At 47.7% G+C, this 23,281-nt stretch overlaps 5 protein-coding genes across 5 annotated transcripts; 3 read left to right on the top strand and 2 right to left on the bottom strand.

The window, feature by feature from the left end:
• The first annotated feature begins 1,536 nt into the window (after positions 1 to 1,536).
• Positions 1,537 to 3,114, top strand: F5Y00DRAFT_177189 (uncharacterized protein). Its single transcript, XM_048004946.1, has one exon. The coding sequence runs from the start codon at positions 1,700 to 1,702 to the stop codon at positions 2,981 to 2,983; it is 1,284 nt and encodes a 427-aa protein (XP_047868567.1). The 5' UTR covers positions 1,537 to 1,699; the 3' UTR covers positions 2,984 to 3,114.
• Positions 3,115 to 3,244: 130 nt separating this feature from the next.
• F5Y00DRAFT_251193 (glycerol-3-phosphate dehydrogenase [NAD+]) lies at positions 3,245 to 4,584 on the bottom strand (the record flags this gene model as incomplete). Its single annotated transcript, XM_048009806.1, has 2 exons — positions 3,245 to 4,445; positions 4,505 to 4,584. The coding sequence occupies 2 exons, from the start codon at positions 4,582 to 4,584 to the stop codon at positions 3,245 to 3,247; spliced, it is 1,281 nt and encodes a 426-aa protein (XP_047868566.1).
• A 734-nt stretch (positions 4,585 to 5,318) lies between these two features.
• On the bottom strand, positions 5,319 to 7,131 carry F5Y00DRAFT_227216 (uncharacterized protein). Its single transcript, XM_048006448.1, has one exon. It carries the CDS (start codon positions 6,703 to 6,705, stop codon positions 5,857 to 5,859), a length of 849 nt encoding a protein of 282 aa, XP_047868565.1. The 5' UTR covers positions 6,706 to 7,131; the 3' UTR covers positions 5,319 to 5,856.
• Positions 7,132 to 8,928: 1,797 nt separating this feature from the next.
• F5Y00DRAFT_177166 (fungal-specific transcription factor domain-containing protein) lies at positions 8,929 to 11,997 on the top strand. The gene is made up of 3 exons (XM_048004945.1): positions 8,929 to 9,160; positions 9,239 to 10,678; positions 10,735 to 11,997. The coding sequence occupies exons 1-3, from the start codon at positions 9,015 to 9,017 to the stop codon at positions 11,822 to 11,824; spliced, it is 2,676 nt and encodes an 891-aa protein (XP_047868564.1). The 5' UTR covers positions 8,929 to 9,014; the 3' UTR covers positions 11,825 to 11,997.
• Positions 11,998 to 19,743: 7,746 nt separating this feature from the next.
• Positions 19,744 to 23,133, top strand: F5Y00DRAFT_177102 (transcriptional activator xlnR). The gene is made up of 3 exons (XM_048004944.1): positions 19,744 to 20,389; positions 20,446 to 22,781; positions 22,841 to 23,133. Exons 1-3 carry the CDS (start codon positions 20,041 to 20,043, stop codon positions 22,982 to 22,984), a joined length of 2,829 nt encoding a protein of 942 aa, XP_047868563.1. The 5' UTR covers positions 19,744 to 20,040; the 3' UTR covers positions 22,985 to 23,133.
• The last annotated feature ends 148 nt before the right edge of the window (positions 23,134 to 23,281 follow it).

Below are 23,281 nucleotides of genomic sequence, written 5' to 3'. Positions count from 1 at the left end.
TCATTCAGCTCGTCTCTGGAAGCATGAGTGCCCAAAACGTATAAAAGCACCTTAAACAGCATCGATCTACGCTGTGCTACAACCAAATATATTGCGGAGTTGACCAATCATTGTCCTGGCGGAGACTTAAACGGGCCTCTGTGCCAAGTAACCAAGGTTGATAGGCGAGCGAATGCCGTTGGACGGGCTGGACGGGACGACCCTCCACCGCTGACCACTTACATGATTGTGAGGCACTGATTTGATGCCTCGTTGACCGCCGAGCTGATGTGCCCAAGACCCTGGTAGTGTAATTTCCGCCGGCTCGCTCGGGTAACGTCTTAGCCTCTTAGGGAAATACAAAATAAGCAGGACGAAGTTCAAAGAGGGGGGGAGGAAAAAGAAAACATGATGTCTAAAGTTGCATTAGATTGTTAAGCTATCGAAATCATCCCTGAGACCTACATAATGCCATTGAAATTGCCATTCCCAATGTTGTTGCGATTCCTACGTGGGGTAAGAGGCGGCAACCAGGGCTGATCTTACTATGCAAGGGTATAACAAATCGTGATTATAGGACGGCGAATTCAGCCGCATATATATTTTTCTGTGACTATTTTTTTTTAGAAGCTAGGAAGCAGGCGAAGGTACCATGTAAGCCGAGTTGTGTAAGCGGCTGAGCCTCTATATCGCGGGCTCATAGTCGAATTCTCTATCTCGGTGTGGTGAGCGAATCATAAGCGTAGAATAGTAGGTCCACATTCCATTCTTGGAATATAATTCATACCGATCAACGACGGACCGACCGGTCGGGACAAGTTTCAGGGATGAATCGATCTTGTATGTGTACCTACCTTAACCTAGTAAGTCATACGGTTTTGATAGATCACATTTATCAACATGACCTTTGTGTTGGAAAAATCGAAACCTAGCGCTCTATTGTCTATGCCAAGTTAATTTTGGAGTAACTAGACATTATTCAGCCCTCACTTTCCATTGGTCGTTTACATGGGATCTCTGAGCAGGAGTAGTAAATGAAGTCGGGGATTCAAGCGAGATTATTTCTTTTATATAATTCGACTTATCCGGGTGTATATGAGAGATTTGATAAATGTAGAGCTACTATTATAAGATGGTGAGCAAACTAATTTACATCACCATCATTGATCAATGAAGCAATGTCGCTGTTTGTACATATCTGGATAGTCCCAGTCATGCATGCTGCTTTAACCAAGGCAACAATGATTTTGCAACGGTGAGAAGTATGATTATAAGGTAAAAAAGAATATACTATTGAGCGGAATCTACAATTATTTTACTCGAGTCGCATACCCATAGACGTAATTATTATCGAAATAACAACACCTCATTCGTACCCATGAAAGAGAAGTGAAGCATTTGTCGCTTCGATACCTTAGGTACATCGATTGCCTAATCAGGTAACCCTCTATCGGGATTCGTGGAGCTTACAGGCCGAGAGATAATTAGTGTACACGTGCATGTACCTATGTAATGGAGTACAAGGTATCTCAATCCCTGTCATTGTCGTATGTAATCCCTATCGCGACCATCCGACCATCTGCAAGATAATCTTCAACAATTATCCTACCCTCAAGATCCTCGAAGTCTACATCGTTTTAAGAGAAAGATCATAGGCAGTTATACTTTACACCTTGCATTTCCCCAGCGTACATAAGTTACATTCCCCCAATAGCTAGCCATGACCATACGCTCGGATACTATCGAGGATGGCCTCTTAGACCCTAGCCACCGGTTCGATCCGTCTCAACAAGCGCACACTTTGATCCACCGTATCTACAACTCTATCAAGCCTCGCCGTGCGCCTCAGCCCAGATCCTACCCTCCTCCTCTCTCGAGCATCCCACCAACATCTCCCGAACGTCTTGCCCTTGCCTTTCCCGGCTCTCCCGACGATGCCTCGTCCGCGCCGACGACCGTCCTATACCTCGCCTACGGCTCCAACCTCTCCGCCGAGACCTTCCTCGGCATGCGCCGCATCCGGCCGCTAAGCAAGATCAACGTGTCGGTGCCCACTTTCGATTTGGCCTTCGACCTACCGGCACTGGCGTACTGGGAGCCATGCTTCGCAAACGTGTCGCCGCGCAAGATCCCTACGCCGCCGATCCCGGGTCATCCGCCGAGACCCCCATTTCCTCCTCCATCCCCGCCCACCAGCGCAAGATCTGACCGGCAAGACGAGCTGGCAGAAGAAGAGGAGAAGCTTCCGGGAACACTACTCCTCCCCTCGCTTCCTCCGGACCATAACCCGTCCTGGTCTAAGGGGCTCTACGGCGTGGTCTACGAGGTCACGCGCGAGGACTACACCCGGATCGTGCACACGGAGGGCACTGCCTACGAAGAAATCCTAACGCCGTGCCTAGCGCTGCCGCCGCCCTTCCACGTCCCTGAGAAACCCCCTATTCCCGAGTTACCGAGACCCTTCTTAGCGCGCACCCTGTATGCGCCACAACTACCCTCTTTCGATCCCCCCGACGGCGATGGCGACGACGGTGGCGACGACAAGAAGCGCTGGTGGCAGAAACTATTATTACCTGTTCAACGAACCCCAGGCTATGCGCAGCCAAGCCCGCGGTACCTACGTCTGATCCGTGACGGTGCCCGCGAGCATTATCTACCGGATGACTATCAGACGTACCTTGCGCGGCTGGAGTCGTATACTATCACGACGTGGCGGCAAGATATTGGACGTTGGTTATTCCTATTCACGGTGGTGCCGTCGTTCGCGCTGTTGGCGCTACTTGGTTACCTGCTAGCTAGTAAAGACGGCGGGATACCAAAGTGGCTGGAGGCAGCAACAACCATCCAGCGGAATCTAATGTGGAAAGTCTACGATTATGTATTTAAGCCTCTGTTTGGGGACGGGGAGCGGACGATACAAGAGGAAGATGACTCGGGTAGCACGAGCAGAATACGGACACAAACGTGGGGAAGCGAGAAGAATCGTCTGCTGGCGGATTGGTAGCATAAGCGGTGTTGTACTACGAGGATGGCAATCAATTTATGTGACGAATCCAATAATGTCATGGGATATCATATCATGCTGAAATACCCTTCTAGCCTATTCTTACCGCACCCCATCGTGAATAATGCAGCCTAACCAATCGACCATTGCCCTCTCCAAACGTCTCCGGTTACGCTTTTCCCATCAATTCATCGTTTCTATTAGCAACTACCTACCTAGGTATGTTGCTTATAATCTACTTTAGCCATGCTGGGATGATATCTAAGTCCTCGCAACAAGGTCGGGGATGTCGTCAACAGTATGTCGTCCCTCGAGGATATTGTGGACGGCCGTGAATAACGGGTAGTCCTGCTCGAGGCCCCGTTGCTTCAGGAACGAGTTGACCTCGGCGGCCGTGCTGGTACCTTGCAACTTCTGGCCGTTAAGCTCCGTCTGCTCGACTTCCTGGACAGAGATGCCCTTTTCGACAGCCTTCTTGGCACACCGGAAGTTTCGGCCACCGCTGCAACTCGTAATCAAGTCCGCTACACCAGCACTCTCCTCGGTGAATGTGCCAGTCGAGATTGTTTCGCCAAAGAACTCGTGGCCAAATTTAACCATCTCGAGTAGTCCCACGCGCATGATGGCCGCCTTAGCATTATCACCCCAGCCCCGGCCGTCAACAAAGCCTGCAGCTAAAGCGACAATATTCTTCAAAGCACCGCCGAGAGAAACACCTGCGACATCCGAAACCATGCGTACGTGGAAATAGGGGCGGTGGAAAAGCGTCTTGAAAGTATCATGGTCCAGAGGGTGATACTCGGGCGGGACAGGAGTTAGCTTGGTTTTGCTGATCCTACCCCTGACATCCCGGTGCTGTGTATCGGCCAAGGGAGTGATGCTCAACTCGTCAGCAGATGCTAGTGGCGAGTTGCGGTTTGGAGTCGCGGAGCGAGGGGTTGCGTTTCGAGACGGGTTGCGCGAGTTGTCCATGGGTGGCGGATCATACGCAATCGTAGTCTCGGACCATTTCTCGGCCGCGATTTCAGATGCGATGTTCGCGCCTGATAGGGCGCCGCAGTAAATACCAAGACCCTCGCCAATCCATTCCGAGAACAGGAATACACCCTCGTCGGTAACATTAACACCCTTAATGCAGGATATCCCTCGAGCGAACGGTAAGATTTTCCCCTTGAGTTGTCCGCAGATTCTGTGGATGAATTGGTGAGGCAGATTAAAAATTAGAATAGACGAGTTGCTGACGGCATCCTCGAGGGAGGGGTTCGCAACGAGGTTCGTAGGGAGCTTGATGTTTGGGAGATATTTGATATTCTCGTGGTGCGTGTTGATAACGGATGTAAGCTTTTGGGTCTTGCCCTCGTATTCTACGTCCTCTTCATACACCCACATCTGTACTTCCTCCTCGAATAAATCAGGGCGTTCTCTCGTGTTCTCAGAAACGATTTTGGAAATTGTCGAACCCCTTTTCACGTTACAATTAGGATTTTCAGGTACGAGAGAACGGGCTACGGATAGACTCACCAATTTCCAGAACCGATCACGGTCACCTTGTGCTTTTTGGTGCCGTTGGTGCCGTTGGCGCTTAAGAGTCCCGGTGCCATGGTGGAGAAATGTGAGAAGCGTCTAGTAGAATTATACGAGGGGAAGGATTTCTGTGAGACTCGGGAGACTCGGGCGTATGCAGGAAATGGAAATCTGAAGGAGGAAGCAAATGGATATCTTAATAGATATAGCGTTTTCATACAGACGAGAATTGGAAGCTTTGTAAGTTCGGAGGCGCATCCGAGCTTTTAAATATTAACTTAAATATTAGCTCGGTAAAGTTGTAAGGACCAGATGATGTCTTACAAACTCATGTGACAGCGAAGAATCGAAAATATTACCTACCACAGTAGAATCAAGACCGGACAGACCGAGGCGCTGGGGAAGAGCAAAAAACCTGTGGCACCTGCCAGTAAATAAGTGAGTGACGCACGAGACTGGCAGAATTAATACTAGTGCAAAAGTCACCCCTGCTGCCCTGCTACTCGGTATAGTATATTAAATAAAGGGGGGAAGACTAAGCACCCTAATGGATACGCTTACTAACATCTGATTGGTTTGAAGACCTAAAACTGCTCGGTATATGGCATATTTGACCCCCACAACGCGGGATCTTGCATGGATATTCGAGGTTAGAATTATATCCGTCTATTGAGGAGCTAACGCATAATTCACCGCCTGCCTCACTTAGCTAGGTACATCTGATGTAGATCTTTCCAGCGAACCGGTTCAGAGATTTAGGTCGGAGCTAAACCAAATAAGACCTACCTTGTGAGGGGCAACCTCGACTCAAGAAACGGAATGAAGTAATGCTATTTGTACATACGTACACTAGGAACGTACACTAGGAAGGGCCTATCCTATAAATATAGGTCCTTCATGACGTACTTGCGGCAACAAATGATAATATGTTGGAGGGTATTATTATTCAAACGTCGAATAATAGGTAATCTCAGTGAAGCATAAGATGGGTAGCAGCAATCCGAGTTGAAAATAAGCCGAGGTATGTAAGACCACCGAAACAAGCCGAGGCGCTTCCACGCGATGATTAAATCGGGTTGGATATCCCTTTTAGATAGAATTATTTTATATTTTATGAGATCGTGTACATGTACGGCTATCTGCTATGAATAAGACATGGCACATTGGTTTCAATGGTTATTTCAGGCTTTATTTACATTAATACTAAGTTGAACACATATTTTTCATCTCATGCCTTAGGCCTACCCTTTGATTTTGGACCCGGGACGTCCCATCTTGGGATAAACTTTCGTTCCTTGAACTGGTAAGAAATATACATATATACATCGCTTAGAAGCTCCTCATTCCAATTAAGCAGAGAACTTGCCGCTCTCGATATCCTTCTGGGCCTGGAGGGTCAGGTTGACAATCTCAATGACCATATGGCGGCGCTCCTGCTCCAAGTGATCATCCTCAGCACCGTCCTGGTACCACACAGTCGAGTACACCTCGAATCCATCAATCGGCTGGCCGTAATCAGCGCCCTTCACGGGACGGAGGGAAATATGTAGAGCGCCGAACCTGGTCCCGTCGCGTAGGACCTTGTCGCCGGCTTGTTGAACGGGAAAGTCGGGCAATTCCCGTAAAAATGGGTCCTTGGCCCGGTCTGGCTCGTCGAAGTTAGGAATGGTGAAGTTGGTAGTCACGCCTCCCCAGCCCTCTAGGATCTTGGACGAAAGACCCGTAGGAGTCGTCGCAGTGTCCTTTGCGTAGTGCTCGGGGTTGGCGGCCAGGTTGGCGGCATCTGCGTTCGGCGACGCGTACCAGGCCGCGAACTGCGCAAACGAAACGTTGGGTAGGAAAACGACGCCCCGCGCATCGGCAGGTACCCATCCGTCGCCTGACATGTCGATCACGTCGTGCCAGAACTTGTCGGCATCGTCTTGGTCGGGCGCTAGTAGCACCTTAAGTTCGTCGGTGCCGATATCTTGCTTGAGCTTCAGGATGGCGGCAACGCTGTCCTCGGGGAGAGCAGGGAGGGGCCCGTCTAGACGCGCCTCGACCAACGACAGGGCCTTTTCTGCGGCGGCATGCTCGTACTCGGTCTTCGTCTGGGCTAATTTGGGGCCGGATAAGAAGTATTTGTAGCCTGAGATAGTCTCATTCAAGGCCGAAGCCTGGAGGGCGAAGGCAGAGAAGAGAAGGATATTATTACGCATGGTGCCTTGAATAATTCGATGTCGATGTATTAGGAGAGTAATTGTTGCTTCCCTCTCCCGTATTTATATTTCAGCTGGATACCGGCCATTGCGGTTCCCATTACGACAGTCTTCTAGAACCTTATATTGCAACATATTGTGACATCGCGCTTCCTTGCACTTATCTAACCACGTGTAGTAGGTAAGGAGCATAATCCACGAGGGCCTCTGAATTACGGCGCAGCAATTGTTGCCAGAACTGTTCATTAAAGCAAACAAATCGTACATTGACGAATCCCCAGCCACTGCTTCGGATCCCGAGGGATTTGCCGGTAGGTAATCGATCCCGGTCCGGCCGTTGACCGACGCGGCAGTCTTTTTAATAGGTTAGTTTACAGGCTTCATATCTATCTAAGTTAATGTTAAGCAGCCAACGCCTTAGCCAAGTCTCCCTTTATTTATTTTACATGGACTGACCATGTCAATAATAACGTGATTCAATTCCAAATAGAACCCATCGGTTAGTTCCGGTACCACGACGACTTTAGGTAATGGATAATAAATGGTGATGGGTTTGATTGGCCAAGTTACTCTCAAGGGAGTGAGTGCTAAGTCCCCCGTAGGTAGCCTCAGAGGTATGCCCCGCACCTTTGCACCTATGTATGGGAATAGTCTTTGAAACCTTCGGTAGCATATCCAATTCAAAAACTTATCCCAGTATTATTGAACTGTTTGTGGCAAACTTCACATGAGCATTAGATAATCCCCTCACAAATACTATGTCATGTAGTTTTATGTTTCGAATGTTTGATCTTGTGTAACTATAGCCAATAGGTAATATAAGATAAGGAACACAATACTTCGCATCAGTCCTGGCTGCAATTTAAGGTCTTTTGGGCTAAAGCCAACAACCCCGTTTTTGCGAGTAAAGTAATGCTGTGTTATACGGGCTTGGGTTTAGGTAAGGATGAAGTTTATAGTTGAGCGTTGAATCTTGTTGGTTTGAAGCTTATTACGAACGTTTACTTCCCCCTTGAAGTTGTGGTATTAGGTACTTTCCAAAATTTGAACATCCGTTTCTTTACTCTGCGCATTCGGCTTCTTGCATTAGGTGGAAATTCACAGGGATCTCGCTCTTGAGCATGATATTGTACGGACGTAGGATTCGATAGAACTGGCGTAGCATCTTGGCACCAAGCATGCTGTAACTCTTTAGGAAGGCAAAGAAGGCTAATTGCATATGTTCTTATAGAAAGCAATGCCATTGATAATAGCGACAATATCTATAATAATGAGAGCTTAGGAGACCTAACCCCCCCAAAAGTCTAGGTAGGTACCTAACATCTAACCCCCCAATAGGTACCCAATTCCTCATTATTAGTTGTCTAAGGAAGTATTAAAACTAAATGAGATATCTTACCTTTCCCGATTTAGGTAAGCAAGCGGCTCAACGCATGTAAGAGCGGAAGCGGGTCAGTGGGTTAGCGGGATGTCTCCTTATGTAGTACATAACCCTATTCGTTAATTGGCGGATTATCCGATTATATAATCGATGCGCGACTTATCTTTCATATTCTTATCTGCGTCTGACTTCCGCAGATGAAATCTATTCGTTCTAAGTTGCTGATCTTTTGCGTCGTGCATCGTCGTGTACTTGCTTTTTTGGGCCACGAGCGTACGCCATCGACAAAGTAATCTTATAATCTCACATTGTTTCATAATCTCACCTATGAATCCGAAATCCTCTTGATCAAGCGTATTATCTTGTAACCGAATTGCCGTAAGGGTTCGCCCCCGCCGAGCCCTCCAGCCCTCCATGGGCCAATGGTCGCGACGCCATTATCGTCTCTTACTATTTACCAGTTGGAAATTACCACCAAGGAATATTACACCAGCTGACCAGAAACTATCTATTCATACAAGGAACAAGAGAGGAGTTCCTCTCTGCGTATACTTATTTTTTAAAATCCCTAAAGAAGTGTTTGGCACCGGCACCAACATCGAGATCCATCAAGATCCATCAAGACCCGTCAACACCTATTGGCTACCTCTTTTAGCTACTTTCTCAATCGACCCAAACTACCGGATAGGGTGTCGCCATTTTAGCACTCCCCCGGAAGTATTATCGTTGTCAACATCCATGTCTATCAAGTCTTAGCTTGCATGTGCCCTGAAAACTGCGCTCTTTCTATTACGTTTCTCTTTTCCCGCCAAACCTCGCTCTAATACCTACCCTAATACACTGATACACCGATACACTGATACCCTGATACCTTGATACCCTGATACTATTGTTAAGCTAACTTAGCTTGCTGCTGTGAGACTTTATTATGGACGGGCCCGATCTGTCGGGTTTACGACCGCACGCCGCCTTGACTTCCGGTCATTCTCTCACTGACTCCTCCCATCCCCCGGCCAAGAAGAAGTCAAGGAGGGGCGGGGATCCGTCCAGTCAAAAACGCCGTTGCGTCAGCACGTACGTGATACACCGAATCTCCTCTTAGTTGCTCTTTCATTATGATATAAATTGACAAATTGACCTTGGCGTCTGCAGCGCATGTATAGCTTGTCGTCGTCGGAAATCGAAATGCGATGGCGCACTCCCGAGTTGCGCCGCGTGCGCGAGCGTGTATGGTACCGAGTGTGTTTACGATCCCAACTCGGATCATCGCCGAAAGGGAGTTTATAGAGAGAAGATCGACAGTATGAAGGCGCGCAATTCTACTCTCCAAATCCTGATCGAAGCTATCCTTAATGCAGACGAAGAAGATGTCCCCGAAGTAGTCAAGAGGATACGAACCTGCGATAGCTTGGATGCTGTGGCCGAGTCGATTCTCAAGCAGGAAGAGTTCGGCAGTGTGGGAATAGAAGATGAAGATCAGATAGAGAATGACTATACTACCGACATGCCTGTTGAAGGCGAGAGAGACCTTGCCCGGAAGATGGGGGAGTTGCGGCTGGAGAACGGCTCGACGCGCTTCATCGGTGGTACCTCTCACCTGATACATTGGGATATACATGGGGCCCCGAATCCAGAATACGAGTCCCGGAATACTACTAGAGCAGCCGATATAGATCCTATTACAAGTTGGTCTGATGTAACCAAGGATCGAGGAGTTGTCAAACATCTTCTTGATATGTACTTCAACTGGCATTATCCGTACTTCACCACATTGTCACGGGCTCTGTTCTATCGCGACTTTTTAAAAGGGAGATATAATATCTCGCCGAATAAGGTTGCATATTGCTCGCCTTTATTAGTCAATGCGATGCTCGCGCTAGGGTGCCACTTTACCGATGCTACTTGCGCCTTCGGCACAACTGGAGATAGTTGGACCAAAGGAGATCATTTCTTCGCCGAGGCTAAGAGATTGATCGTTGACAACGACGAGTATGAAAAGCCCCGATTAACGACAGTTCAAGCTTTAGCTCTTATGTCTGTCCGGGAAGCAGGCTGTGGTCGAGAAGCTAAGGGTTGGGTATATAGCGGTATGAGTTTCAGGATGGCACAAGATTTAGGGCTCAATCTAGACATTGGTGGCATCAAGGGCGATAACGATAATTTGGACGACCACGAGATAGATGCGCGGAGAGTCACTTTCTGGGGCTGCTTCGTGTTCGATAAGTGCTGGTCAAATTACTTAGGTCGACTCCCTCAACTACCAAAAAATTCCTACAGCGTTCCCAAATATGACGTTTTCCCGGACGAAGATGCCGAACCCTGGTGTCCATATACTGACTCTGGTTTTGACGAGTCGGCGAAGCAGCCGTCGCGAACCCGCACGGTCGGTCTACAATTATCTAAATTGTGTGAAATTAGTGGCGACCTTCTCTTATTTTTCTATCATCCAAATCACATAGGGCGGTCGAGCGGCAAGTCAGTCGAGCTCAAAAAGCTGAGCGAACTACATCGGCGCCTTGAGGATTGGCGAAAGGAGTTACCCAAGGAACTTGAACCCAAGGAAGGTCAATTACCTAACGTCATTTTGATGCAGTAAGTTCTCTATCATCACAGTCGAGAGTCGAGATATCATGGCTGACAAAATTTAGCATGTTCTTCCATCTTCAATATATTCATCTCTTCCGCCCTTTTCTCAAATACTCCCCTGCTACGTCCCCCTTGCCACCTCATGTGTCTCCTCGGAGAATATGTACCGCAAACGCGGGTGCCATCTCTAAATTGATGAGATTATATAAGAAGCTCTACAACTTACGCCAAATCTGTAATATTGCAGTGTATATGCTACATTCTGCTTGCACTATTCATATACTCAATCTCCCCGAGAAGACGGCGAGGAGGGATATCATTCACGGTGTAAAGCATCTCGAAGAGATTGCAGAAGATTGGCTCTGTGGGCGACGAACTCTTAGCATAATTAGTGTTCTCGCTCGTAAGTGGAATGTTGAGCTTCCTGAAGAGGCTTCTCATGTTTTACAGCGTACGGATGAAAGGTGGGGTACTTTCAAGACATCCGACGTACCTTCGCCCCGTTCGCACATGGCTATATCTCCATCGCCTCCAGCTGTTGCGATGTCGCCGCAAGGGAAGGTTGAACACAGCCCCGCGAATCACAATACTCCTCCGACTTCAGTCCCATCACCAATAGGCGGTCCGGGATCTACCGTTACACCCGAGATAATGCAGAATCTAACCTCATCGCCACCCAGCTTCCAACCTGACGCACAAATTCCGCAACCAGTGTTGGATAGTGTGGTTATTATGGGTAACTCGGTACCCTTAGATACAAACGACTTAGGTAGTCCGGACTGGCGCCAGCCTCCGGCTACACAGAATGTTCTCAGCTATCCACAGACTTTCCCTCGAATTCCAGACAGTACTAGCTCTAACCAAGCCCCCCAAGGTGCGAGACGAAACCAGGCTCCGAATTCTATTTACGCCGTCGATGGACAAGACTGGTATCTTAAGGATGGTGTAAACTGGCAGTCCGGCTTCGATACCTGGAACATGGGGAATGGACCATCCGGCTCGAATATGTCGGATCCATCCATGTTCATATTCACTTCCAATCCGCCTGCTAATAATTCCGGACGTTCTCTTGCTCCCATGGATTTTAACTTCGAGGGTCTTAATAACTTATCTTCTTCCATGGACGGATGGGATCTTCCGAATTTGGAGTAAAAAGATGGCTAACTCAAGTGTGTATTTCTAGTACCGTGCGTTTGTTGAAGTTAGCGTGCTAGGCTATGTGAAATCTTGAAATTATATAAGGAACTCGGGCAAGCGAGGGGGCATGATTTAAGAAAGCTACGACGGCATAATTTGTATAATGATCTTACACGTGTTCTTGGCCTCGCTCTCGTTCGGTGATGGCGAGAGACGATTAAAAAAGAATCCATGTCTTGGGACTAGCTAGACATGTAAATGTGACCACGATAGTTATTATCCACCTATCTTGATCAATTATGTCTATCTAATACTGCTAGAAATACCGGGTAGGTACACTCAAACGGCGCCTCATTATAGATACTATTAACCTACACTAGATTTATGATTGAAGTTACAAATCGAGAGGTTCATGATGTCTCTAACGCCAAGGTACCCACGAGGTCTGTTCGTCAAATGCGCAACGCAATCAGCCGGGAACGCTAGAACCAAAGTCGAAACCCCCGACCAAGAGATGTCCAAGACGCCCCAAGAAGGACAAGTCAAGATCCACCCCCGGATTTTCCACCGACGATCAGAAAACGGAACCTAGTGGGCCCTCAACGTGCGGACGAGGCAAAAGCTTCTTTGGACGTGGCCTAACAAATAAACTCTGCACTGATCCCCGGGAGTGTAACTACCTAGATCCTACATATTGACATGACTATTATCACTTATCCGTTTGTTAAGCGTCTGGATTAGAAGACCTAGTATATTTTCTGCTCGTATCTAGAAGATGCTAGTATTAAGACGATATCGATAACGCAGGCAGGGGGGCCGAATGGAAGAAAAGATCGACCGTTCGCATGTCATTAGGTACAATACGACCTGGTATATGTACATATATGTGCAGATTTTGAGTAGCAGTGGCAAAATATTTAATTGATGTTCGTCGGTCTGGAACCGCGCTTCATTTATTTTATGAAACCCCCTAAGAAATCTTGACTCGTTTGAGAAGTTATGACTAAGGGGGCAAATCGTAGAAGAGAGTATGCATGTAGATCGTGGCATGTTCACATCATTCGAGAGTTAATATCATTGACGATTCGGTTGCTTGTAGGAAGCTCTTGTAATAAAGTACCTAGATAAGTTCAATGTGGGACGGTGAAGTATGTAGTATGTATTGTGATACCCCAACTACTAGGACTCAACGGGCAGCCTCCGTCAACTCGATACTTGGGATGCGGACAGGTGATCACTTGTAGCCGATATCTCGCAACGAAGATGACGACAACGAACTACGTGAAGATCGGTCTAAGTAATCTTGTTAGATGTGATGAAGGAGGCTTTAATTCTCACATGACCTCCAATACCAGGCTTCTGGGTTGGAAAAAAAAAAGTTACTCCATGACCGCAGTCTGTTTTTGCCTGCAATTTCGGCTGGCCATATTTGTCAGTATATCTCGAGATTAGAGTCCTCATGATGTGTATCGATGCCAAAAAGTTTGGATAGCATAACTGGTGTTTTGTTTGGTTCAGTATCTGGGATTGGCTCCGTGATCTCCAAATAAGGGCGGCCAAGACTCTTTCTCGTGTTTCTCGTGTTGGGGTACGACAACGAAGCGCAAATCTTTGCTAGAAAAGGTGTGGCCTTCGGGACGCCTAGCGAGAATGTCCGTAGCTATCTCGTCAACCGGAGCGAAGGCGAGTCCGGGAGAGAAGAGAAGAGAAGGGCCTCTCCGGATCAACGACGACGGATCTCTGGATGCTGGTGTTTCGATCTGCAAGGGCACTCGGATGTCTGGATCTAGCGCGTACGGCTTATGGTATATTGGACCGCAAATCTCTGCACTTGCATGTTGTACCCCAGATCGCAGTTTGCCGAATGGTAACCCAATGGACCCTCTCGGAGGGACAGTCTGAATTAGGAGCAGACCCGCCGTTTCTGGGGTAGCATTCCGTCATGAGATCGACCACTGAGAGAGGTTGGCATATTTCTCAAAAATTCCCGTCGTCCCCAATACCGAACGGAACATCGGGAGCCTTAAGCCTTGTGGGCGTCTGCAAGCATATGTACCATGTCTTACCTGCACGATCTGGGGACCTGGACGTGACAAGTCGGCCAGCTCCCACTGATGCAGGCACCAATGTCGACCAGTACGTATGGTAGGATTTGGTAACGTGTATTCTGACGGGCTTCTCGAGCTTCGAGTGGCTTGAAGAGGCCCCATCTGTACGAGCCTTGCCGTTTCACTGCATCTATAAGATGCGGTAGTACCGGATTGGCGATACATGTGGCACTGAGACGTATAAGATGTTTATCTTTAATCTAGACCACCAAAAGGGTTGTCAATCATTTCCTATAATAGATCTTGGATGGCGTAGTTCCGCTATTGTACATCTTTGAGCTTTAGTTTTCCGGTCCTTTGGAGAAAGTTGGGTGCATGGAGGTGACAGAATATGATGCTGCGAATCTACCACGTCTTCCCCAGACATGCCTCTGATAGGGCCCGTTCTTGTTGAGGTGCAGCTGTCATCCAAAGGTAATGCATATGCTCGCTGTAACCCAACTCCTTAGCAGGAAAGATGATGCCTACACCCCAACCAACCCCAAAAAGGAGACCGGCACGTGGTAACAATTTATTCTCCTCCTTTCTCCCGACCTTATCGCCACGGGAAAGAAACCGCAATGACAATAAGAGAGGCAATATCACGTGAACCTAGGGCAGCCGTCTAATTACATGATACCCTTGGGGATATCGATATTATCTGATCTTATTATGCATCGTCAGCAGTATGTTAGCTAGGTAGTTCGCAAACCTGGTTTTCCTTCTGCACCATGTTGCGTGCAACCTAGTATTCTCCATATGGGCATTGCTCCTTTTCTCGTATCCTGCAGCTGATATAGTCCTATATCGACGGGCTATTCAGAAACCACAGGCCGAGTTGCGTATACCTAACGTAGAGCTGATGGTAGAATAGCCTAGATCTGAACCCGCAAACGCGGCGCTTGTGAAGCGCGTTAGGCTAAATAGCCGTACGTTACGCCTCATATACAGCGTTAAGTAGTTCCCGAGTAAAATAGGCGCCGAGACGTATTGATAAATAACTGCCAAAGTGACGCATTGGAAGTCAGTACCATCAGTACCATAATGTTGCAAGATAATGCCATCTCTCCTCAATAAAGAAGAACAATGCCCACTTGATTTCTGAGCAACTTTTCTGTACGAGAGTGGTCCCTGTTCGATCGTGGTGGAAAGTCGGACCTTGTTCCGCCTTTGAGTTCCAGCATCTCAAATTGCAGTGTCCGTTGGATCGCACCCTGGGTATCTTGGCACGGGAATATTTACACGCGCTTCCAAGCTGGGGAGGTAACGTGGCCGAGTTTTCAACTACCGATCAGTGGAGTCCGCCTGACATTTTAAATTTCCGAAAATTTCATCATCTTAATTCCATGTCGGGCTATGTAGTGGGAAGAGTCCTTCCTAGTTTGAGCCGCGTGCTGTTTCGCGACCGTAGATTATTCGTAGTAGTAACCGCGAGCAGGCTTCCTACGGTAGCGTATCGCTCCCCAGACAATCTCTCTTCTAAGGAGCCAGTCGGGCAATTTCTCCTAGCTCCGATGCCACTTACGCACTCCTTTGATCTTAGAGACTACCTAGTCATAGATCGTAGGATCAATGAAATCGTAAATTCGCTTCTCGCCGTGTATGCTGTATAACCGAGCTAGCTGTTTCTGAGTCCAGTTTCGAGTTATATGGTGAGAGTATATAATTATCGAATATCATTATGCATTGCTAGAAGCAAAGCGTGTTATCGAACTGTAGAGCTGGATATGTGGGCTGAAGTCACACGCTGTCAGGCTGTTTTGGGTGCCCAAATATGCATAGCTTATTTCCCCAGGGCTCTCCAGAGACCTTATCAAGGTAAGCATGACGCCCTCTGTGGCGATGAGGTGTAAGTTTCTCTCCAAAATAGCTTCCCCAGACTTTCAGCGTCAATGGCAACCGTGCGAGTCGGAGATACCGTGCGTCGTATTTCATATCTTAATAGTATTCCTTTTATTGAGTAGTTTTCTGGGGGGATTATATTAACGCTTAGCCCTACCATAAAGTGTTTCATCAGCTGTATAGGATCGAGCTCTTTCTATGTACATTAGAGCTTCTTAGAAGGCTTGGGATGATTTGTGGAATTAAAATGACAGGAAATCTACTGGGACTCGGTGAAAACCCACCAATAGGAGTCTTTTGCGATAAATTTCGTGCAGTTCCATTGTGCTAATGGGAAATTCGGTCCGGTCATCCTTGACGACTAGGGGGCCCGAGTTCCGGCTCGACTATCCAGCTTGCAACCTAGTGGGCATCCGGTATGGTGGGTTCCCGCGGTGCAACTCAGGACACACGAGAATCGAACATTGCGGCTGTTGGAAGTTGGAATGGATCCTTCTTAAGCCGCCTCTAGTATAGCTACGTAGTTCCAAGTTGAAGCTTCGACTTAACCCCCGGTAGTAGAAAAGGAGTACTATAATCTAGTTAGTTATAGCAACATAAACTAGTTAGAGATATTAGTACGGATTATGATGCGTATAATCTCCGCTATATCTCTCTTACTGCGTCGCATTGTGAGCAACTGGTATGCTGCGGCTGTACGGGTAGTCGAAGCCAGTAGTTATGACGTGCCAAGCACAACCACCATTCAAAAAATAATGGTAGAGTACCTAATTAAATAAGCTTGGGTGCAATGTTTGCCTACCCAACTCACTTCAGATGGCTCGTATTCGTAGTATGAGTCTAAGCATGAATATCGTCACTAGACAGAAAGAAGTGCCGTGCTGACTAAAGTTCCTTGTAATATAGAGTAAATATTCAATCGTGAGATCCCCAGGGGGTCTCCGTGCCGATAAGCGTACTCGATATGACTTTGCTTTTGCTTTTGCTCTTAGCTCTAGATGCAAATTTCAAGTTACTCCTACTGATTTAGCTGATTCAACCAAGATTATATAAGAAAGGGTTTTTTGATAGAGATCGCGATTGCTAGATCCTCGAAAGATCTAAGCTTTTATTCAATGTTCATCAGTGCAATATGGCGACTGGTTTAAATATGAGTCGCTCCCGTAGCTAAAAATCAAGGTAGTCTTAAGATATTACAGTAGGTAGTCACTAACACATTAACTACGGAAAAGGATAATAGTACGAAACAACTTAGCTAATACTGAAAAACCCAAAGGGATGTTTCATCATTACTCGAACATACGGAGAGATATAAGGTCTCGTATCCGTGACGGTTCGCCCCTATTTCGGCCATTAACGAACATCGATTAAGAATAGCACACAGAATAGGGCCGCATTACCTGAGTGTTGGCACGCCTATCAATATTGGCGCTCAGTAATAAATATACAGTGTATCTCGCAGGAAGCATGGCTCGTATAGTAGGTACCTCTATGTCTAGGATAAGTTGTGATATGGGGCGCTCTGCAGTCTGTCATAGATGCAGGATCAGAATAAGCATTTCGAACATTAGGATTGGGCTGCGGGAAGGCCCTAGCTCCGGGGTATCACTTATAACCCTAATTTGACATGATCGTCTGTACTTTTATAGGGCGGAAGCATCTCGGAAAATATATGATGCTTACTAGAGGAAACGAGGATATCAAGTCCAAGGATAACTAAGTGTTGAGAAAGGTGAGCTTCGAAAATACAGTGTGAGGAAAATGAATCTAGGTAATAGGTACCTAAGGTAAGTTACGTAATACGGGGTTATTAAGCGATGCGTTTAGTGTAGTTAGCTCATTTACTGGTCATCCCCACCAGAGTGGCAGTTACGTACAGGGCACTCAAATACTGTATTAGGTATTGTACACGGTATTTGATCATCCAAAATTTACTTGCCCTTTTCAACCCTTTTCAAGCCACGATTGCGATTTCAACTTTTCAACTTAAGCTTATAACATTTTCACCAACTTCCCTCGTCGAAAGGGCCATATCCAGATAAGATTAGCATAAAGCACTATGTCCTGTTGCAACCCTACATCTTCCTGATAACGGCATTAAAAGAAGTCTTAAGCTGTCAACCCTCTAGCATTACCCCTATGGACCCTGATTACTACTACTACCCTTTACCTCTACGGTGGGCCAATCTACGAGCCACCGGCTCACCGAGACGATCATCCATCTAATTAGAGAGATCGCGGGGAAGGAATATCTAGAACCACTGATATGTCTGTTGATCTGTCTGTTGAAGAATATTGGCGATCTAACTTACAACTTCAGATATTTAGCAACATGAGACGAAATCACTGGGTACAGCTTATAAGTACAGACTAAATAATGTCTGCTTCCGAGACTACCAAGATCTCGGATATGGCTACATACTAAGACTCTAGCAAAAAAAAAATTAGGAATGGCTGCAACACCTCATCGTGGGCCCATAGAGACACATCTAGGTACGGTACCTGAATCGAAGATACCGTTAAAATAGTCACGACCACGGGCGTGTACTAGACGCTGTTCCGGAAGAAAAGAAGAAAAAATCAAGCTTAAGCACAGAGATGCGTCTCCGTTTAATTGCTAACAGAACTGCCTATGCTAAAAACTGATAAGAGCTTTTCGGCGACACCTAGCCGAATATGAAGCTGTTCTCCGTCCGGTCTAGGGAAGTTCGCGGGTCTCCATGCTTGCCAAGACTAGTAATGACTGGGCAACTGGGGTACGGGGTATCGGGGATGGCACACCCTTGGCAATCACTCGCGCTTCATCCCTCCACCATCATCCAGTACTCCAGTACAGAACGGCCCTAATAGACGATGAGTAAAGCAACACTTCACGCTTGCTTCTCACAAGCGAGCCGCCCACCTGCAAGCCCAACAGCTGTGGGAGACGAGGCTGCAACACAGCATTATGTTGCTACCTATCTCGTCACTTCTAGCAATGCGCTTTATCCAATCATATCTATTATGAACTGACCGATATACCCTACTACGTCGTATACTCACTCTCTAAGTCCGTTTAGAGACGTGCGGAATCCCTTCACATATTCCAAGCATTCACACCGGTCGTTGTGGGCCTCGCTGAGCTAGTGTGCCCTCTTCTAGGTCGTCATTCCTAACCCGAATTCTCTCCCATCCACTTTCCCATAGCCTAGTCGGTCCTAGTGACTAGTCGCCCGAATCTATGTGTTCCTAGTCCCGTCGTCTGTATGTCATTACGAACCCCTGTACCCTCGTTGTAACCTAACCAACAATGCCATATACTCACTCAAGTGAGAAAGCGGGTCATATAATAGAAATGCCCGAGGGAAGGATTCCTCTAGGAAGAGTTGCTACTAGAACAACCAAAAAGTCACCCCTCATATCCCCATCTTGTCACTCCATCTCCTTGGGCTTATTCCGCCGTTGTATATTGCATCGTCAATCTACCTGCGCTTGTCGATATTGCTCCGACGAGAAGGGGTAACCATTCTCCAATCGAATCCAGAGAGGCAAGCAGGAACCTCTCCTTGTATGCATGCCAAGGACGCAGACTTTATTTTTCCCTCTTGTAAGAGAGTACTCCAGACCTAAGTTGAGATTACCTTGGTTAGACCAGACCTTTTCTATACTTCCTTTGGTCCACCGTCCTTCCGAATTCTCTACGTAGTAGTAGTCCTTCCCTTAAAACAACTGCTATTGCTAGGGACTGGGACAGAGTAGCAGATAATCCAACTCACTACGGCGCTGTGGAACACTTCCATATCCTACCTTGCCCTGTACGTATCTTCACCTTCAATCTTCCTAGACCCTTGCACACATCCCGTCGTCGATTCGCTGCTCTCTTGCCTCTCCAACCCCGCCACATGCTTTGACATCCGTGCTTGACATACCAGTGCCGTTCATATACTACCGTGGCGATCCCTCCTGACTATTTTGGGGTCCATTATGCTGTTGAACGTAGTGTCATGCTCATGTCTCTAGATCTCCACAGTGAAAAGGTCTTCGGTCCGTCCAAGTGCCGCTGTCTAGAAAGGCTACGCTTTGCCAAGAGCTGCAGGACACAAGTGCTCCTTGACAAACATATAGCTTAAGCTATCTCGCACCTTTCCGATACAAATCGGACACTGCTGCAGTTTGGACGCATTCATGCTTCGCCCCAACTGCTTGCATTCGTTGGAAGTCGCCTATCGTTCATGATATACCGAGTTAGACCAGATCGTCAACAGACCACTGATTTCACTTGAAACGTATCGAGTAAAATTCGCAACCACGGATTACTCGAATATGTTGTCTAACCCACTCCAGCGGTTTTCACCGTACCACGCCCTACCTTCTAATACATTACTTTCAAACGGCCATGTGCCTGGGAGCCATCTCCACGCGGCTGGCCTCGACACTTTTGGCCATGGATCCCAATACACTATCCAACACCTTCAACAACACGTAGGAGTTCATGCCCCGCATCTAGCCCGAGCACCACAGCAAAAACATCGACAACATCCCTACGGGGGGCCTAGTACGAGGGCTACAGGAACAGCCGGCCCCATCAGAAGGAGGATAAGCAGGGCTTGCGACCAGTGCAACCAGCTAAGGACAAAGTGTGATGGACAGCACCCTTGTGCCCATTGCATAGGTTGGTAACCATATCGAGGCATCCTAGGACTAAGTCGAGGTTACTAATAGAATCAGAATTTGGACTGGGTTGTGAATATATCCGAGAACGAAAAAAGCGAGGAAAAGCGTCCCGCAAGGATCTTGCCCAGCAAGCAGCTGCTCAGGCAGCTGCTGCCGCCGCTCAAAGTGGCCAGAAATCGCCAAACCAAAACGACGATAACGAAGCCCCCGGCGAGCAACAAACGGATAGTGCGTCCTCCGTGAAGCCGGAACAGCAGACAAACTCTAGTGATAAAGCACTGAACGATATCAACGAAGACGCCTTACAGCGCAGTCAAAGGACGGGGAGTCTCGATAGCTTAGCGGAGTTGAGCTCTCACCAGCCTCATTTAACAGGCCACCCTGGTGGCATGGAGCGGGACCAGCTTGATAGCCCTACCTCCTTAGATCTCAATGGATACGGGAATGTTCAGAACCCATATGACAGGCAAGGAATGGGTCATTTGATGGGTGGGGCTACACACAACACATACGGCTCAAACCAGGCCAATCTCTCGAATTACCCTGAGATTCCTTACGCATTGCAAACCCAGAGTCCTACTAACTACTCAGCTAACGCTCAGCCGACATTTCGGATAGGGACCAGCCCCCTCAGCGCATACCATATAGGCGGAGAGCCTGCGTCGCCTGGATGGATGTCAATGTCTTCACCTCCGCCGCAGTTTCAATCTCACATCCCCCAAAATAACTACCACCAACAGCTAAGATACCCAGTTCTCAACCCCCTAATACCTCACCTTGGAAATATCATTCCTGTTTCTCTCGCCTGCGACTTGATCGATTTGTATTTCGCCAGTTCGTCGTCTGCTCACGCCCACCCAATGTCACCCTATGTTCTCGGCTTCGTCTTTCGGAAACGATCATTCTTGCATCCCAGCAAACCTCGCCAATGCCAGCCAGCACTTTTAGCAAGCATTCTTTGGGTAGCAGCACAGACGAGCGATGCCCCCTTTTTGACCAGCGTTCCGTCTGCGAGAGGCAAGATCTGCCAGAAGTTGCTCGAACTTACTGTCAGCTTGCTTAAGCCGTTAATACACACTCCATCTGGTGAAGCTTCTCCAGTTTCCAGTCCAGTAATAGACGGCGTGGCCTTAGGAGGACTAGGTGTTGCCCTTCCTGGCTCTATGAGTATGGAAAATCTCACAGGAGAGTCTGGGGCTTTCGGCGCCGCTGGAACGCTCGACGACGTTATCACTTATATCCACCTAGCCACGGTCGTTTCCGCCAGCGAATACAAGGGCGCTAGTCTTCGATGGTGGAATGCTGCGTGGTCTCTCGCAAGAGAGTTGAAACTTGGCCGAGAACTCCCGGCGAGCGTACCTTCAATAGTCCAAGGTAACAATGGCAACGATGTCGATGCAGATGGCGAAACGGAGGATGGTCTCGGTAATAACGTCGCCCCCGGAACTGTTAGCGAAGAGGAACGAGAAGAGCGGAGGCGGATATGGTGGCTTACCTATATTGTAGACCGCCACCTGGCACTGTGCTACAACAGGCCACTATTCTTATTAGATATCGAGTGTGAGGGTCTTCTCCAGCCCATGGATGACACGGAATGGCAGAACGGAAACTTCAACGCCCATACCACGGATCCTGCTTTATCAGAACAGTCAGGGTCTGAAGGAGTTCGGGTGCGTGGGCCACACTTTGAGTGTACCGGTCACAGCATCTTTGGTTATTTCCTGCCTCTGATGACTATACTGGGCGAGATCGTCGATCTTCATCATGCTCGTAATCACCCCCGCTTTGGCATTGGTTTCCGTTCGGCCAGGGAATGGGATGACCAGCAAGCTGAGATTGTGCGACATCTCGAGGCGTATGAGCAAAGCCTAAAGATATTTGAGCAAAGACATTTTAACGCCAGTTCTGAAGATAAAAACGAACAGTCTGCTACGTTGGAGATGCCGTCCGAACTAGACCAGATCGGCTCGCCATCAGGACGGTCTGTGCATACTAGCTCATCACGCATGACCGAATCAGATATTCAAACCCGTATCGTCATGTCTTATGGCACACATGTCATGCACGTACTGCATATTCTGCTCACTGGAAAGTGGGACCCCATAAACCTCATTGATGATAACGACCTGTGGATCTCGTCGCAAGGCTTCATCACAGCTACAGGACACGCCGTATCCGCCGCAGAAGCTATTAGCAACATACTCGAATATGACCCAGGCTTAGAATTCATGCCGTTTTTCTTCGGAATATATCTACTACAAGGCTCATTCCTATTATTACTTATTGCCGACAAGCTACAGCTCGAAGCTTCGGCTAGTGTAGTCCGTGCTTGCGAAACTATCATACGCGCCCACGAAGCGTGCGTCGTTACGCTAAACACCGAATATCAGGTGAGTGGTTAAGTCCACAATACCGTCATCTTTAGGTAATTAAGCTAACATGATTCCAGCGCAATTTCAGCAAGGTGATGCGTAGTGCTCTCGCCCAAGTTCGCGGTCGCGTGCCCGAAGACCTTGGCGAGCAACATCAGCGCCGCCGAGAGCTTCTAGCTTTGTACCGTTGGACCGGTGACGGTACAGGGTTAGCCCTGTGAGATATATACTCGCAATATAGGTACATATTTTGTTCTATTGTAAATACCAGATAGGTGGCGGGCGTTGGAGATTTTGTTTAACGGCGTCATAAAACGGACTACGCGGAGTGGCTGGCGTCTCGATTTACGGATGGCCAAAATTATTCCCTTGGTGGCACCGAAGGAATCAGGTTCGGACAAAAGGTCAATGTGCAAATGATGACTTGTTTGAATAGGTAGTTGGGGTTGCCTGGAGATGAGCAAGATGTTTTTGATAAGGGGTCTATTATGGACATTTGAAGTCGATAAGAGCAGTTA

This window comes from Daldinia vernicosa (assembly GCF_022497035.1).
Source record: "Daldinia vernicosa strain CBS 139.73 unplaced genomic scaffold F5Y00scaffold_6, whole genome shotgun sequence".
Classification (NCBI taxonomy): Eukaryota; Fungi; Ascomycota; class Sordariomycetes; order Xylariales; family Hypoxylaceae; genus Daldinia; species Daldinia vernicosa.
Note: the sequence above shows the minus strand (reverse complement) of the source record. Positions and strands in the feature narration are given on the sequence as shown.

Bases quoted from the DNA above. Each gene is read 5' to 3' on its own strand.
- F5Y00DRAFT_177189 (XM_048004946.1), top strand. From the start codon at position 1,700: ATGACCATACGCTCGGATACTATCGAGGATGGCCTCTTAGACCCTAGC.
- F5Y00DRAFT_227216 (XM_048006448.1), bottom strand. From the start codon at position 6,705: ATGCGTAATAATATCCTTCTCTTCTCTGCCTTCGCCCTCCAGGCTTCG.
- F5Y00DRAFT_177166 (XM_048004945.1), top strand. From the start codon at position 9,015: ATGGACGGGCCCGATCTGTCGGGTTTACGACCGCACGCCGCCTTGACT. The intron at 9,161-9,238 runs GTACGTGATACA...TGGCGTCTGCAG, and splicing joins AAACGCCGTTGCGTCAGCAC to CGCATGTATAGCTTGTCGTC. The intron at 10,679-10,734 runs GTAAGTTCTCTA...GACAAAATTTAG, and splicing joins CCTAACGTCATTTTGATGCA to CATGTTCTTCCATCTTCAAT.
- F5Y00DRAFT_177102 (XM_048004944.1), top strand. From the start codon at position 20,041: ATGTTGTCTAACCCACTCCAGCGGTTTTCACCGTACCACGCCCTACCT. The intron at 20,390-20,445 runs GTTGGTAACCAT...TAATAGAATCAG, and splicing joins CCCTTGTGCCCATTGCATAG to AATTTGGACTGGGTTGTGAA. The intron at 22,782-22,840 runs GTGAGTGGTTAA...ACATGATTCCAG, and splicing joins CGCTAAACACCGAATATCAG to CGCAATTTCAGCAAGGTGAT.